Below are 14,518 nucleotides of genomic sequence, written 5' to 3' on the forward strand. Positions count from 1 at the left end.
CATCATCTTCCTGTTGCAAGAATGACAATGATCGGCTCTAAGAACGTTCTACAGGCACCAAACGCTGGTTAGTGCCCCTTAGAGAAATGCCAAGGATGAACAACAGTTTAACTTGTCTGTCAGGTGCTGGAAGGTTTCTTGGCGAATGGCAGCCCATTCTTGTCGGAGTACTGCACTGAGGAAGGATATCGATGTCGGTCGGTGAGGCCTGATACGAAGTCGGCGTTGCAAAACATCCCAAAGGTATTCTTTGGGATTCATGTCAGGACTCTGTGCAGGCCAGTCCATTACAAGGATGTTATTGTCGTGTAATCACTCCGTCACAGGCCGTACATTATGAACACGTGCTCAATTGTGTTGAAAGATGCAATCACAATCTCCGAATTGCTCTTCAACAGTGGGAAGCAAGAAGGTGCTTAAGACATCGATGTACACCTGTGCTGTGATAGTGCCACGCAAACAATAAGGGGTGCAAGCCCCCTCTATGAAAACACGTCCACACCATAACACGACCGCCTCCGAATTTTACTGTTGGCACTACACACACTGGCAGGTGACATTCACCGGGCATTCGCCATACCCACACCCTGCCATCGGATCACCACATTGTGTACCGTGATTCTTCACTCCACACAAATTCTTTCCACTGTTCAATCGTTCCATGTTTACGCTCCTTACACCAAGCAAGGCGTCGTTTGGCATTTACCGACATGATGTGTGACTTATGTGCAGCGGCTCGACCGTGAAATCCAAGTTTTCTCACTTCCCGCCTGTCATTGTACTTGCAGTGGATCCTGATGCAGTTTGGAATTGCTGAGTGATGGCCTGGATAGATGTGCGGAGCGGCCATTCTGCTCTCTCACGATGGCTAATGACTACTGAGGTCGCCGATATAGTGTACATGGCAGTAGGTGGCAACACAATGCACCTAATATGAAAAACGTATGTTTTTGGGGGTGTCCGGATACTTTTGATCAGATGGTGTACTTCGTACGCGCAGTCGACCATCACTTGCGTGCAGGCAGAATCTGCTTTTATCGCTGAAGACCACGGCGCGCCATTCCATCTTCCAAGTGACCCCCTGACGTCACCAGTCGAGTCGTCCACGTCGATGCTGTGGCCTGAGTGGAAGACGGGCTAGAGGTCTGCGTGCCCGTAGTCCCACTGATTATAACCGGTTTACAACACTTCGGGTTCAGACGTTTGGACTCACAAGCCTTCTTACCTGCGCAGTGGTAGCTGTACGATATGCCACTGGTGCCCTTACAATACGACGATCCAGCCGTGAGTCTGTGCTCTTCTTCGGCTGCGAGAATATTCAAGTGATCACTGATAACTGTAACTGACGCAGCCCCCTTCAACTTGGTGATAATTTTCCGAATGAATCATCCCACCACTCTAAAGGCTTTCAGACTCGTTCAGTTGGCTGTGGAAAGTACGAGTGCGTGTCTACGGCAAGGTTTCAACACGTTTGCAACACACGGAGCCTTCTGGCTGTGAGCATTCCCTATTAACGGATACACACAGCTGGCACTCTGGCAGGTGTGCCCCTACGCTATCTGTTGGCGGACGACGTTGAAACCATAATCTGTACATCTTCTACCCCCAGGTAGCATAGGCCGCCATCGAACCAAAATCAACGTCTTCTTTCCAGATGTACCATGTTTCTCCAGCAGTGTATACGTAAAGCGTTCAATTATCATTTTTAAGCTTTCCTTCCCGAAAGTGGCTGTTAACAATGGTGGTATACAATTTCAGTTCAGGGTAGCAGAGGTAGTAATATCAGTTTCCGCTCTTACAGCATACGGCATATGAAACATTGAGGTGTATAATTTTCCATTACGATTACGGTTTTCCCAAAATGCAAACAAATAAATCACTGTGACAGTTTAAAGGGAAAGGATATTTCAATAGAATGAAAAGTAATTGGAATACAGTCTTGCCCCACCCTACTACGAGAATGCATAAGTACGTTCTTGGAGAGAGAAGCAAGAATAAACGCAATCAAATAGTTATTCATTTGAGGAGTCAGAAGACAAGAACTTGAAAATTACGTTCATTATCACAGACACTAAACTGCATAATTGGGCAATGTGCTAATCTACCTCTTCATATGTTATTCACCATGAGATCCATACTTTTAAGGCCTTTCGATTGCTTTGGTAATGTATCCTTCTCGTTTGCTAAATGATGAAAAAAATCCAATTCCTTGGTACTGGTGTTTCTTTCGAATCTTTGCAGCGACGTTCTTTGTACGTTGTTGCTTGGTATTCGTCAAGCAGGCTACCATTCCTGCTCCCACTGGATCGAGGTTTCCAGAAGGATTTACGAATTGCGTTCGAAATCGAAGTTAACAAGTGCAAAACGCTCTAGATCACCCCGAATTTCCGTGTTAGTTTACGTAGATACATAAATAATAGCAAGAGGAAACCTAATTTATGCATTGGCATAGCTCATTCAAACAGCAGCAGAACAAAATTATCAAGATCATAAGATTTAAACCCTCTCATGCGAAAATTATAATGAGTTTCTATCAGTGATGTATTCGTTATTTCTCTGTCGTTACAAATTTTTCCACAACGTTTCGTTATCCTATGGTCACTCTTTTATTTTTTCTTGGGGCTCTTTCAAGTAGCGAAATTTTAATTATAACGACCCTGTACTACATAAAGGAACTAATAAGATACAGCTTTTTCAGCAAAATTAGATCTGATTACGAAAGCAGCCTACCGTTTTAGAAAGAGCACTTTACAACTATGTAGACATGGCGTTGGTTCAGGAAACTTTCCGTCATTGACATAGTCGTGGCTGAGAAAGACAACTCAGAACGTAAAAGATGAAAGAAGAGGTAGCTTAAGCATTAAACGACCTTATTAGAATGTTACAGAGCCTTAGATAAGCTAATGGCATGAAAAAAGTGTTTTTGTTCCTGTAATCCATCATGGCACATGGTTCAAATGGCCCTGAGCACTATGGGACTTAACATCTGAGGTCATCAGTCCCGTAGAACTTACAACTACTTAAACCTAACTAACCTAAGGACATCACACACACATCCATGCCCGAGCAGGATTCGAACCTGCAACCGTAGCGGTCGCACGGTTCCAGACTGAAGCGCCTAGAACCGCTCTTCCACACCGGCCAGTCAATCCTTCATGATGCGACCAGTTCGTCGAGTGTAGCGCGAGAAACTGTTCTCTCCAAATTTCAGGTAGGCAGTGGGGCCAGCTGTCTAAAAAGAGTAGAAAACTGAACGATAGCGCAGCAAATGCTATTCTCATTTCTGTTACTCTAATCCTGAGTAATGCTAAACTAGAAATAATTAGTATGTTTACTTTCAACAACGCACACCATTAAATAATAGCATTAATGCTGACAATTACTTTTCGAAAAGGCTTCCTAACTTTAAAATTCATCATTGATGTTGGCATTTTTATCTTTCGAGAAAAGTTGTTCTTGCTACTGTCAATCTAGGTTTTACATCCTTTTTCCTTTTGCCATCATATTTATTTATTTATTTATTTATTTTTTTTTTTTTTTTTTGCTGTCTAGAGAGCAAAATTCCCTCTGCATCACCAGACTTAATTTGAATACACTTTACCGTCCGTCTGTTTGTAGCTATACATCAAAGGAACGAGTGCTTATTTAGGAAGCTTCGTCAGTAAATGAGAACAGAGTCTGCTGAATGAGTTTTTCAATTTTCAGTACACTTAAGACCAAAAGAAACGCAATAGTAATAAAAGTAAAAGTGTTACCAGACTAAGCGTGGGCAGGTTTGCTGCAGTGCCCTAAAATTAGGTACAGTTTTTAACCAATTTACCACCAGATTGCTCCTAAAGTAGTGGTTAGAGGAAAAATATTGACATATTCATATGGCAGCTACCGTTGTTGTTTTTGCGGTCTTCAGTCCAGAGACAGGTTTGTGCAGCTCTCCATGCTACTCTATCCCGCGCAAGCTTCTTCATCTCCGGATGTATACTGCAACCTACGTCCTTCTGAATCTGTTTAGTGTATTCATGCCTTGGTCTCCCTCTCCTATTTTTATCCTTTGCATTTGCCTCCAATACCAAATTCATGATCCCTTGATGCCTCAGAACGTGTCTACCAACCGATCCCTTCCTCTAGTCAAGTTGTGCCACTAACTCCTCTTCTCCACAATTCTGTTCAGTACCTCCTCATTAGTTACGTGATCTGCCCATGTAGTCTTCAACATTCTTCTGTAGCACCATATTTCCAAAGCTTCTTGTTGAAACTATTTATCGTCCATGTTTCACTTCCACACATGGCTACACTCCAAATACTTTCTGAAAAAACTTCCTGGCACTTAAGTCTGTACTCGATGTTAATTTATTTCTCTTCTTCAGAAACGCTTTCATTGCCATTGCCAGTCTTCATTTCATAGCCTCTCTACTTTGACCATCATCAGTTATATTGATCCCCAAATAGCAAAACTCATTTACTACTCTAAGTGCCTCATTTCCTAATCTAATTCCCTCAGCATCATCTGATTTAATTCGACTACATTCCATTATCCTCGTTTCGCTTTTGTTGATGTTCGTCTTATATGCTGCTTTGAAGGCACTGTCTATTCCGTTCAACTGCTCTTCCAGGCCCTTTGCTGTCTCTGGCAGAATTGTAATGTCGTTGGCAAACCTTAAAATTTTTATTTCTTCTCAATGGATTTTAATTACTACTCCAATTTTTTCTTTTGTTTCCTTTACTGCTTGCTTAACATATAGATTGAATATGATCTGAGACAGCTTATAACCCTGTCTCACTCCATTCCCAGCCATTGCTTCCCTTTCATGCCCCTCGACTCTTATAACTGCCATCTGGTTTTTGTACAAATCATAAATAGCCTTTAGTTCCCTGTATTTGACCCCTGCCACCTTCAGAATTTGAAAGAGAGTATTGCAGTCAACATTGTCAAAAGCTTTCTCAAAGTCTACAAATGCCAGAAACGTAGATTTACCTTTTCTTAATTTATCTTCTAAGATCAGTCGTAGGGTCAATATTGCCTCACGTGTTCCAACCTTTCTACGGAATCCAAACTGATCTTCCCCGAGGTCAGCTTCTACCAATTTTTCGATTCGACTGTAAAGAATCCGCGTTAGTATTTTGCAGCGGTGACTTATTAAACTGATAGTTCGGTAATTTTCACAGCTGTCGACACTTGTTTTCTTTGGGATTGGAATACTTATATTCTTCTTGAAGTCTGAGAATATTTCGCCTGTCTCATACATTTTGCTCACGAGATGGTCCTCAAGAACATCGCCCTTGTATAGACCCTCTATATACTCCTTCCACCTTTCTGCCCTCCCATCTTTGCTTAGAACTGGGTTTCCATCTGAACTCGTGATACAGGTCTCTGTGCTTTGTCAACTTTCGAGCAGTATCACATCTCCCATTTGATCTTCATCTACGTCCTCTTCCATTTCCAAAATATTGTTCTCAATTACATCGCCCTTGTAGAGTCCCTCCAGCTTTCAGCCGTCCCTTCTTTCCTTAGAATTGGTTTCCCATCTGAGCTGTTCAAATGCTCAAATGTGTGTGAATTCCTAAGGGACCAAACTGCTGAGGTCATCGGTACTTAGACTTACACGCTACTTAAACTGACTTATGCTGAGAACAACACACGTAGCCATGCCTGAGGGAGGACTCGAACCTCCGACGGGAGGGGCCTCGCAGTCCATGGCATAGCGCCTCAAACGCGCGTCCACTCCACGTGGGACATCTGAGCTCTTGATATTCATACAATTATTTCTCTTCTCTCCAAAGCTCTGTTTAATTTTCCTGAGGCAGTATCTATCTTACCCCTAGTGAGATAAGCCTCTACGTCCTTACATTTGTCCTCTAGCCATTCCTGCTTAGCCATTTTGCACTTCCTGTCGATCTCATTTTTCAGACGTTTGTATTCCTTTTTGCATGCTTCATTTACTGCATTTTTATATTTTCTTCTTTCAACAAGTAAATTCAATATCTCTACTGTTACCCAAGGATTTCTACTATCCCTTGTCTTTTTACGTACTTGACCCTCTGCTGCCTTTAATATTTCATCTCTCAAAGCCACTCATTCAGCTTCTACCATATTTCTTTCCCCCATTCTTGTCAATCGTTCGCTAATGCTCCCTCTGAAACTCTGTACAATCTCTGGTTTAGTCAGTTCATCCAGGCCCCATCTCTTTAAATTCCATCCTTTTTACAGTTTCTTCAGTTTTAAGCTGCAGTTGATAACCATTAGATTGTGGTCGGAGTCCACATCTGCCCCTGTAAATGTCTTATAGTGTAAAACTTGGTTCCTAAATCTCTGTCTTACCATTATATAATCTATCTGAAATCCAGCGTCTCCAGGCCTCTTCCACATATACAACCTTCTTTCATGATTCTCAAACCAAGTGTTAGCTATGATTAAGTTATGCTCTGTCCAAAATTCTACCATGCAGCTTCCTCTTTCATTCCTTACCCCCATTCCATATCACCTACTACTTTGCCTTCTCTTCCTTTTCCTACTATTGCATTCCAGTCCTCCATGACTATTACATTTTCGTCTCCTTTCACTACCTGAATAATTTCTTTTATCTCATCATACATGTCTTCAATCTCTTCGTCATCCGAGGAGCTAGTTGGCATATAAATTTGTACTACTGTGGTAGGCGTGGGCTTCGTGTCTATCTTTGCTGCAATAATGTGTTCACTATGCTGTTCATAGTAGCTTGCCCACGCTCCGGTTTTTTTTATTAATTATTGAACATACTCCACCATTACCCCTATCTGTTTTTGTATTTGTAACCCCGTCACCGAACTTCACTAATTCCCACTATATCTAGCTGTAACCTAAATTTTTCCCTTTTTAAATTTTCTAACCTACCTGCCAGATTAACGGATCTGACATTCCACGCTCCGAACCGTAGAACGCCATATTTGTTTCTCCTGATAACGACGTCCTCCTGAGGAGTCCCCGCACGGAGATCAGAATGGGGGACTATTTTACCTCCGTAATACTGTACCCAAGAGGACGCCATCATCATTTAACCCTACAGTAAAGCTGCATGCCCTCGGGAAAACTTACGGCTGTAGTTTCCTCTTGCTTTTAGTGTTCGCAGTACCAGCACATCAAGGCCGTTTTGGTTAATGTTACAAGGCCAGGTCAGTCAATCATCCAGACTGTTGCTGCCGCAACTACTGAAAAGGCTGCTGCCCCTCTTCAGGAACCTCACGTTTGTCTGGCCTCTCAACAGATACCCCTCCGTTGTGGTTGCACCTACGGTACGGCTATCTGTATCGCTGAGGCACGCTAGCCTCCCCACCAACGGCAAGGTCCTTGGTTCATAGGAACTACTATCGAGGTGTAATAGTGAAAATAATATGCTACTTGAAGTGGCATTCAGTGTTAGCCCTTTTCTTGATGGCTTACTGTATGGATTACGAACTTCTTTCACTGTTTCCTGCCTCACTGATTTTGTAAAGCGTTCCTTCGTGTGGCAATCAGACATTACTACAGACACGTAGAAGGTCTTCATTGCTGTATAGAATCAAATAGTTTCAGCTACAAGATGCTCCGTACGGACATTCGAAAATAAAGACTATAAGAAGTTTGGAGGACACAGAGCGTCGTGCTAGAATGAACGTTCGGAACAGATCATTCTTGATACCAACTACGAAAACGCATTCTTCTTGCCCCTAGCGTAGTCAAGTCTTGGAAACTTCTAGGTATTGTTTGACGACTCAGTTGTGATAAGAATGGTTTGTGAGCGTCAGACTGGTTTACCCTGCTAAATTCGCCTGAATGTCTCTAGTCATCTTGATGGAATATTCTAAAGCAGTAAGGTAAATTTTTTGGTTACAAGAAAGTCGTTTCATGCCTAGGCTACTCTTATTTTCACGTTCCACGTTGCAAGCTGTCTACCTCAGCTGCTATTGTCTCAGGGATAAAGTGTTTACTGCAGCAATGCGCTTTGTTTGCATAGTCGTAAAGTGCTCACGTTCCATAACTGTAGCTACTCTCGAAATCAGTTCCAGTTTTTCTACAAAAGTAGTATTTTATCACTTCCTTTCGCTAAGATTTTAATTGAGGTTTTACATATGACAAGTAAATGACGAATCTTAACCCTCCTTGTCAAATGTCTGTTGGCAACCTCGGAGGAGTAGCCATAGTCGTCTGCTCCATGAATCTCGGGTTACATCACCGGCAGAGCAAGTCAAAGTCTCTAAATTGAGTCGGCAACTGTGAGTTCCACGACTTTATATTTTGTTCATTGTCTCAGTATCAACCAACAACGAAAAAAAAATGGAAGCAATGACCAAAATTGTTAATATGCATTACTTATGGTACATCTGGAGATGAAAAATTTGTGGAAGTGCACAACTGCATATATGCTAATTTGTTCTGTTTCGATCCTGCTGAAATAGTCAAATGGTTCAAATGGCTCTAAGCACTATGGGACTTAACATCTGAGGTCATCAGTCCCCTAGACTTACAACTACTTAAACCTAACTAACCTAAGGCCATCACACACATCCATGCCCAAGGCAGGATTCGAACCTGCGACCGTAGCAGCAGTGCGGTTCCGGATTGAATGGCCTAGAACCGCTAGGCCATAGGGGCCGGCCTGCAATAGTCATACAATTAGTTTTTTCTTGTGAATCCACAAAGTGATTTATCACTCCGTGGAGTCGATGATTTAGTCTGTTATCCATTATATCTCCACATTTTTGTGGTATTCCTCATATTCTAGTTGTGTATCACACAAAATGTAGATAAAGTCCGTTTGTGGTGAACAGTGTGTGGTACGAATCACTTACACGACGGGACACTAAGGGCGAGATTTTGGTCTTTCTGGGGGTAGAGCTATGAATTACGCGAACTCCATAATTATATCGCTTTTCATGAGGTTAATTAAAGCAATTCATTAATTTAATTGTAGCTTCACATTATTACGTAAAGGTATTTTATAGGACACAGTGCTGTCGTTATTAGTAACTTAAAAATATTTTCGAGAAGTAAGTAATAAGAGAATTGACATTTCGTGTCTGAAACTGCATTCATCATTTTGTATTTTCCCTGAGATCGGTATAAAAACTGATATACTTTTATTTGTCACACATTGAGAAGAACTATTTTTGGACAATTTTATTTCTTTGATCTGTTATCAGTCGGTTTTTTTCATAGTCTGGCGTCTTTTCTGGCATTATAAATAGAACAATGGTTGATCGTCTGGAGTCGGTTGCCACACTGGACAATAGGCTACTCAACATGTGTTATCAACAAATAAGCATACCCTCATACCAGAGGTCCTTTTAAAATATATTGACTTCCACAGACAAGACGGAGAATACAGTCGATGCCTGATGAAGACCCAAGGGGAAGAGAACGAAACTACACCCTGCTTGTATGGCTGGGAGTACGACACCACGTGGCTGTTCCTTACTGCCGCTTCCCAGGAGGACTGGGTGTGCGATAAGGAACTGTACCCAAATACTGTGTATTCCGTGAGCCTCTTCGTTTCCACCGCCATTGGAGTTATTCTCTTTTACATTGGTGACAGGTGAGTACCTCATAGTAAGATTAAAATTTGCTAACAAATTTCAACAATAATGATAACTGTTCTCCGTTTATGGAAGATGAAAAGGTCAAGTCATTGTAAGTATGCAGACTTCGGTGGTCGCCGTCACTGAAGGTAAAAACTTCTGGGTTGTTAGGTTCCATCGTATATCTTCTACGCAGTCGACGTTTCGACCTCTCTGATTCAGGACCTTGTGGTATTCGCGATTGATTGAAGACTGTCGCGATCTCTTACACAGCAGGACCTTTCCCGCGCTTATGCCCGAAAAGTGGGATTATATTTTAAAACACCTGTTGCTGTCGTTGGTGGGCCATCTTCATTGGCTAGTAAGGGAAGTATTGAAGAGCTAATGTTTAAGAAATAGGGATACTAACTGAAATTATTGTGACTTATTTTGATATACCATTGTCATCGGATGTAAATGGATTTTTCCCACACTTATGCCAGAGGAAAAGTATTGGTTAAAATTCTTCCTGCTGCTCCTGGGGGACCACCGTTACTGTACAGAAATGGAATGGAAAGAGAAAGAGAGGGCTACTGTTTTGTTTACCAAACAATATTATTGTCCCCAGAGATGGCTTCCTGGACGTTGTTTGTGTTTCCCGCACACCGCAGCGGGGTATTCAGTTTCTTGATGATGGGTATTCAAACAACCCTACCACAACAAAGATCAAAATTTAACAATGATTGTGGTGTTGCTCACGCTGCTAAATACTGCATTTTCGGGCAACAACGAAGTTATTATGTGGCAGGTGTCATTAGAGCACAGTTAATAAAGTCATTTCATGTAATAATAAATAAACTAGGCACTCACCTTTTCGTGTTTCCCACGCTGGTCTCGTTGTAAAATCATGGCTCAATCGTGGAAAATCTAGGTGGTGATGATTCCAAGCTCGGATGCAAAGAGGCCTAGGTTTTATTCTGTTATATTCCAAAGTTTTATAGATGTGTTTCACAAACCATTCTTGAAGATTAAACCTTTGAAAATTAGCACAACGGTGATGAAAAAAATAATCAGCACTCCGAATTTAAGTTACACTTCTTTTTTATTGCTTTTGTTGCAATATCACGTAACACACAAAAACATCGCTTCACAATACAAAACATACTTGAAAACATCTTCCTCACTGTTAAAGTTCACATTTTATAAGCTGACAACAATACGTGTGTTTTCAACATGACGTCCAAGACTTGACTTTCTCAAGGTCCGACGATCTAACAACTAATAATCGCTTACGCGCCCAAAAATCAGAGTTACAAGAATGTCAGAGTTACGATCATTGTGACAAAAGTAAGAATACACACAAGAATAATATCATTGCAACATAAACATATCGATGTATCAAAGTACCTCTACATTAATGAAATCAAATCTGAATGTTGTCTCAGAAACATGTTAACTACTTTACAGAAACACAATAGAATATTGCTGGTATCGAGAGGTTCAGGTGAGCTGCCGTAATGGTTACGTAATTCAAGTACCATTACAGTATCCACGGAGCCTGCAACCTGTAGCTGTCCTATCTATTGAAGTTACACTAGTTCTTAGAAATATAGCCAGCTTCTGTGACCGAGCAGTTCTAGGCGCTTGGTCAGGAGCCGCGCTGCTGGTACGGTCGCAGGTTCAAATCCTGCCTCGGTCACGGATTTGTTTGATGTCGTTAGGTTAGTTAGGTCTAAGTAGTTCTAAGTCTAGGTGACTGATGACCTCAGATGTTGAGTCCCATAGTGCTTAGAGCCTGTGGGGCGGCGGGTGGGATAATTGTTAAATGTTCCTACTATTTATTTAATGGTGTTGTTTGCCGTTCTCAACACTGGCTCTCTAACTAGAATATTTGCAACCAGAAAGTGATTAGCAAAACGTGAAGCCTGTCATTAGAATTCCTAGTGCCCACTTCATCTGGGAAATACGTTTATAGCTACAGCTTATAGCTCTGCGGAATTAGGAGATTGTCTGGGATTCATAATCAAAAACCATTCTCTCTAAAATGTTCACTATATTCTGAAAGTCACAGGCCAAAAAGAATCCACACAATCCAACTACCAGAGCAGTTCAGAGTCTAATGCGCTGATGCAACTATAACTGTTCAAATTAAATGTTTACGTGAATGCTCGCCATAATTTGATGATAATGTTCATCAAACGCCACACTAATAATGGTAGAATGTCTGTCCTGCGGCGGCAAGTGAAAATACGACATACGCAAACTAAAGATAGATCATTAACGTCATCCCAAAATTAACACTTCACTCGAAAACGATTTCATGGTTACACGTATCCCGAGTAACGTATTACTGCATCCGAGGCTGTTTATATCAACGATACCGACGCAACGCGACTCCCTGCACAGGTGGTGCGCTAATCAGCGTCTGGAGAGAACTGGGGCCTTCCTTTTTCTCGCGCAGCGTTCTTACATATAAAGCCGCGGTGTGGACGGCTAAGGGAACGCCTGATCAAATCTGCTCCCCGGCTAGCCACTGGGCTAGTAATGCACCACTTTTAAGTTATCGAATAAATCATTGCTTCCTTTGCTGATGGCCGATGAAGCTTTCAATTTAATTGTGCAATCATCACACAAGTAAGTAATCATAATAAAAGTCTGACATGGCTAAGTCAATTATTTTGGACGAGAAAATTAATTTAATTACACTACAAGCAGTAGACGAGCTCTGAACTTGCTCTTTGGAGATACGCTATAGCTATAGTTTTATAGTTATTCTGTTGAAACTTCTCACATTTTTATGATTATAGCGGATCTCCCTTCTACTTAAATTTAAACATCCTAGCTTTATTTATTCGCCTACTTAATCTATCTTGCTTCCTTAATTTCTAAGACAAAAACCAGATAATCATGAATTTCAACTAAAATTTTAATTTGTGAGATCCAGAATACTGTTTCTACTAAATTATTATGCAAAAGGAATCTAAATATATAAATTTTTAAGTTTCTAGCTCTTTTCTGTTGCGCCAATGATTTTTACAGAAGAACATCCAAATTTCGAAAATGGTTAAAGTTATTGAACTGATATCCAACACATATTGATTTTGTATTACTCCTGACATGCTAGAAACGTTTCAGGTTATTTACTTCATTTTAAAGTATTGCGCAATATTTATGACGTCAGAGCTAGTTATAGCGGACTAGGCTGGCACACAACGGAAAGACCGATGTGAATTTTATAAGGCGTAAGTATGCTGCTTCCCTACAAGCCGTTTGAAGTATTTAGAAATTTAATACGCTTTCTCGGTATTTTCCTCTATAGCCTTTGGTTTCCTCCACCACTACTTGTACGTTATTAAAATTAGTGTGAACGCCACAGTTCTTGTGATTTCCGCTGCTGCAGGTTTCATATTTATTTCAGCTGCGTATGACGTTTGTGTCCCTTAACATATTCTTTAACAATCCTTTCCCTTCCGCCTGTACGCAACTTGCAGCAGCTAAACATCATTCTACATCATTTTATAGACGCCCGCAATGTGGAGGTAATCTGGTGCATCAGTTTAATGACCGGAAAAAGCCTTCTGTTTTGTTTTTACTGAAGAAAGTGGTCTCTATAAGAATCCTGCTTATGCGATCAGTGACCCGAGAAACAAACTGTAACTTAACACAGAAAGAACTCTTTCCGAGTTGCATGATGGACTGCCGAAAAACATTTAGTGCCCCCATGTAGAGGTTTCCAATTCACTCAAATTGTTTCAATAGTGAATATGGAGTACATGATATGATTGCATTTACAGATTAGTATCTCAAACGGGTCAGAGGTATCAGATATCAAGCCATGCTGAAACACCCACACTAGTACATGGTGTAGCCTCTTTGAGCGGCAATGCAGGTGCTGACTCTGGCATCCACTCGATCCTACAGAGGACGAATACTGTCCTGGGATACGTTACGCCACGCCTGCTCAACCTTCTAACATTCTGCGTGGTGTCTGTTCTAAGTCGTGCCTCCCTACCACCTGCTCGAAACGACGCTCTGAGCGTGTTTTTTAGGGAATTGACTAGTTTGAACCTGGGACCTGTTGCTGGTAATGAGACGCCAAACCACACATGACATGTAGAGTTCAGAAGAGTTCAGTGAGACTAGCAATGATATAATCAAATATTTAATGATTTCAGCATCAACTCCACTGCACTCCTTGTAAAAGAATGTTAATACAAATTAAATTTAGTGTGAGGGGTTCAAGGCTTTCCTATTTTTAGTTAGCTGGTAAAATCACGTCGAAAAATCAGTTAAGTTTACCATTGGAATTTTTATTCTACTCACAAAACATTGTTTATAAATTGTACTATTGATAAAAGGAAATATTTTAATACAGGATGATAAAAACCAACTGTGTTCAACAAAAATGTGAACGAATATTCCCTGAATGGGTTTCCAAGTTCTGTAATGGATAGAAGGATGACCTACGCCGTATCACGTCTATAATCTAGGTTTAAATTAAGTTTCATAAAAGAGAAAACTATTAAAAATGGTCTACAGTGACCTTCAATTATCTTTAATTACTCATTTAACTTGTCATAAATAACAGTGGCTGATGTGGCTTCTCAATAATTATATAACAGAAAAATCATCGCGTTTCAGATTTTAACTTCAAGTAGCAAATGTGAATACCACAAAGTTTAATTGACGATCAACACTTGTATTACATAAGAAGGGGATGTAACAGATGAGACTTCTGCATTTCTGAGTGAAGCCTTATGCACTCTTTTGCGGCATCGTGTGTGTTCATTACCTTGTCGGTGGTTAGGCAGCGTCAGGGGCGGTGGGCAGCGCAGCTCCACACACCTCGCTGTCTTAGTAGCAACTCTCATGAACTTATCCTTACTACTGTTTACCGAAGTTGGTTTAAGAAAAAGGTATCTGGCTGTGTTTTCAACTGGCCAATCGGCGTCTCAATGTTAACCTTAAGCTCTGCCTGCAAAAATTCTGTCTATCCAATGAGAAACGTTAT

The 14,518-nt window shown here is 41.0% G+C and overlaps 1 protein-coding gene across 1 annotated transcript in view; it reads left to right on the forward strand.

Moving 5' to 3' along the window:
- LOC126176437 (solute carrier family 22 member 13-like) overlaps nucleotides 1-14,518 on the forward strand; it is a 123,634-nt gene that overhangs the window by 15,240 nt on the left and 93,876 nt on the right. The window contains exon 3 of the mRNA XM_049923594.1: nucleotides 9,321-9,545. Within this exon, the coding sequence (XP_049779551.1) occupies nucleotides 9,321-9,545 (225 nt within the window). The remainder of the gene's footprint in view (nucleotides 1-9,320; nucleotides 9,546-14,518) is intronic.

This window comes from Schistocerca cancellata, chromosome 3, assembly GCF_023864275.1.
Source record: "Schistocerca cancellata isolate TAMUIC-IGC-003103 chromosome 3, iqSchCanc2.1, whole genome shotgun sequence".
Lineage (NCBI taxonomy): Eukaryota > Metazoa > Arthropoda > Insecta > Orthoptera > Acrididae > Schistocerca > Schistocerca cancellata.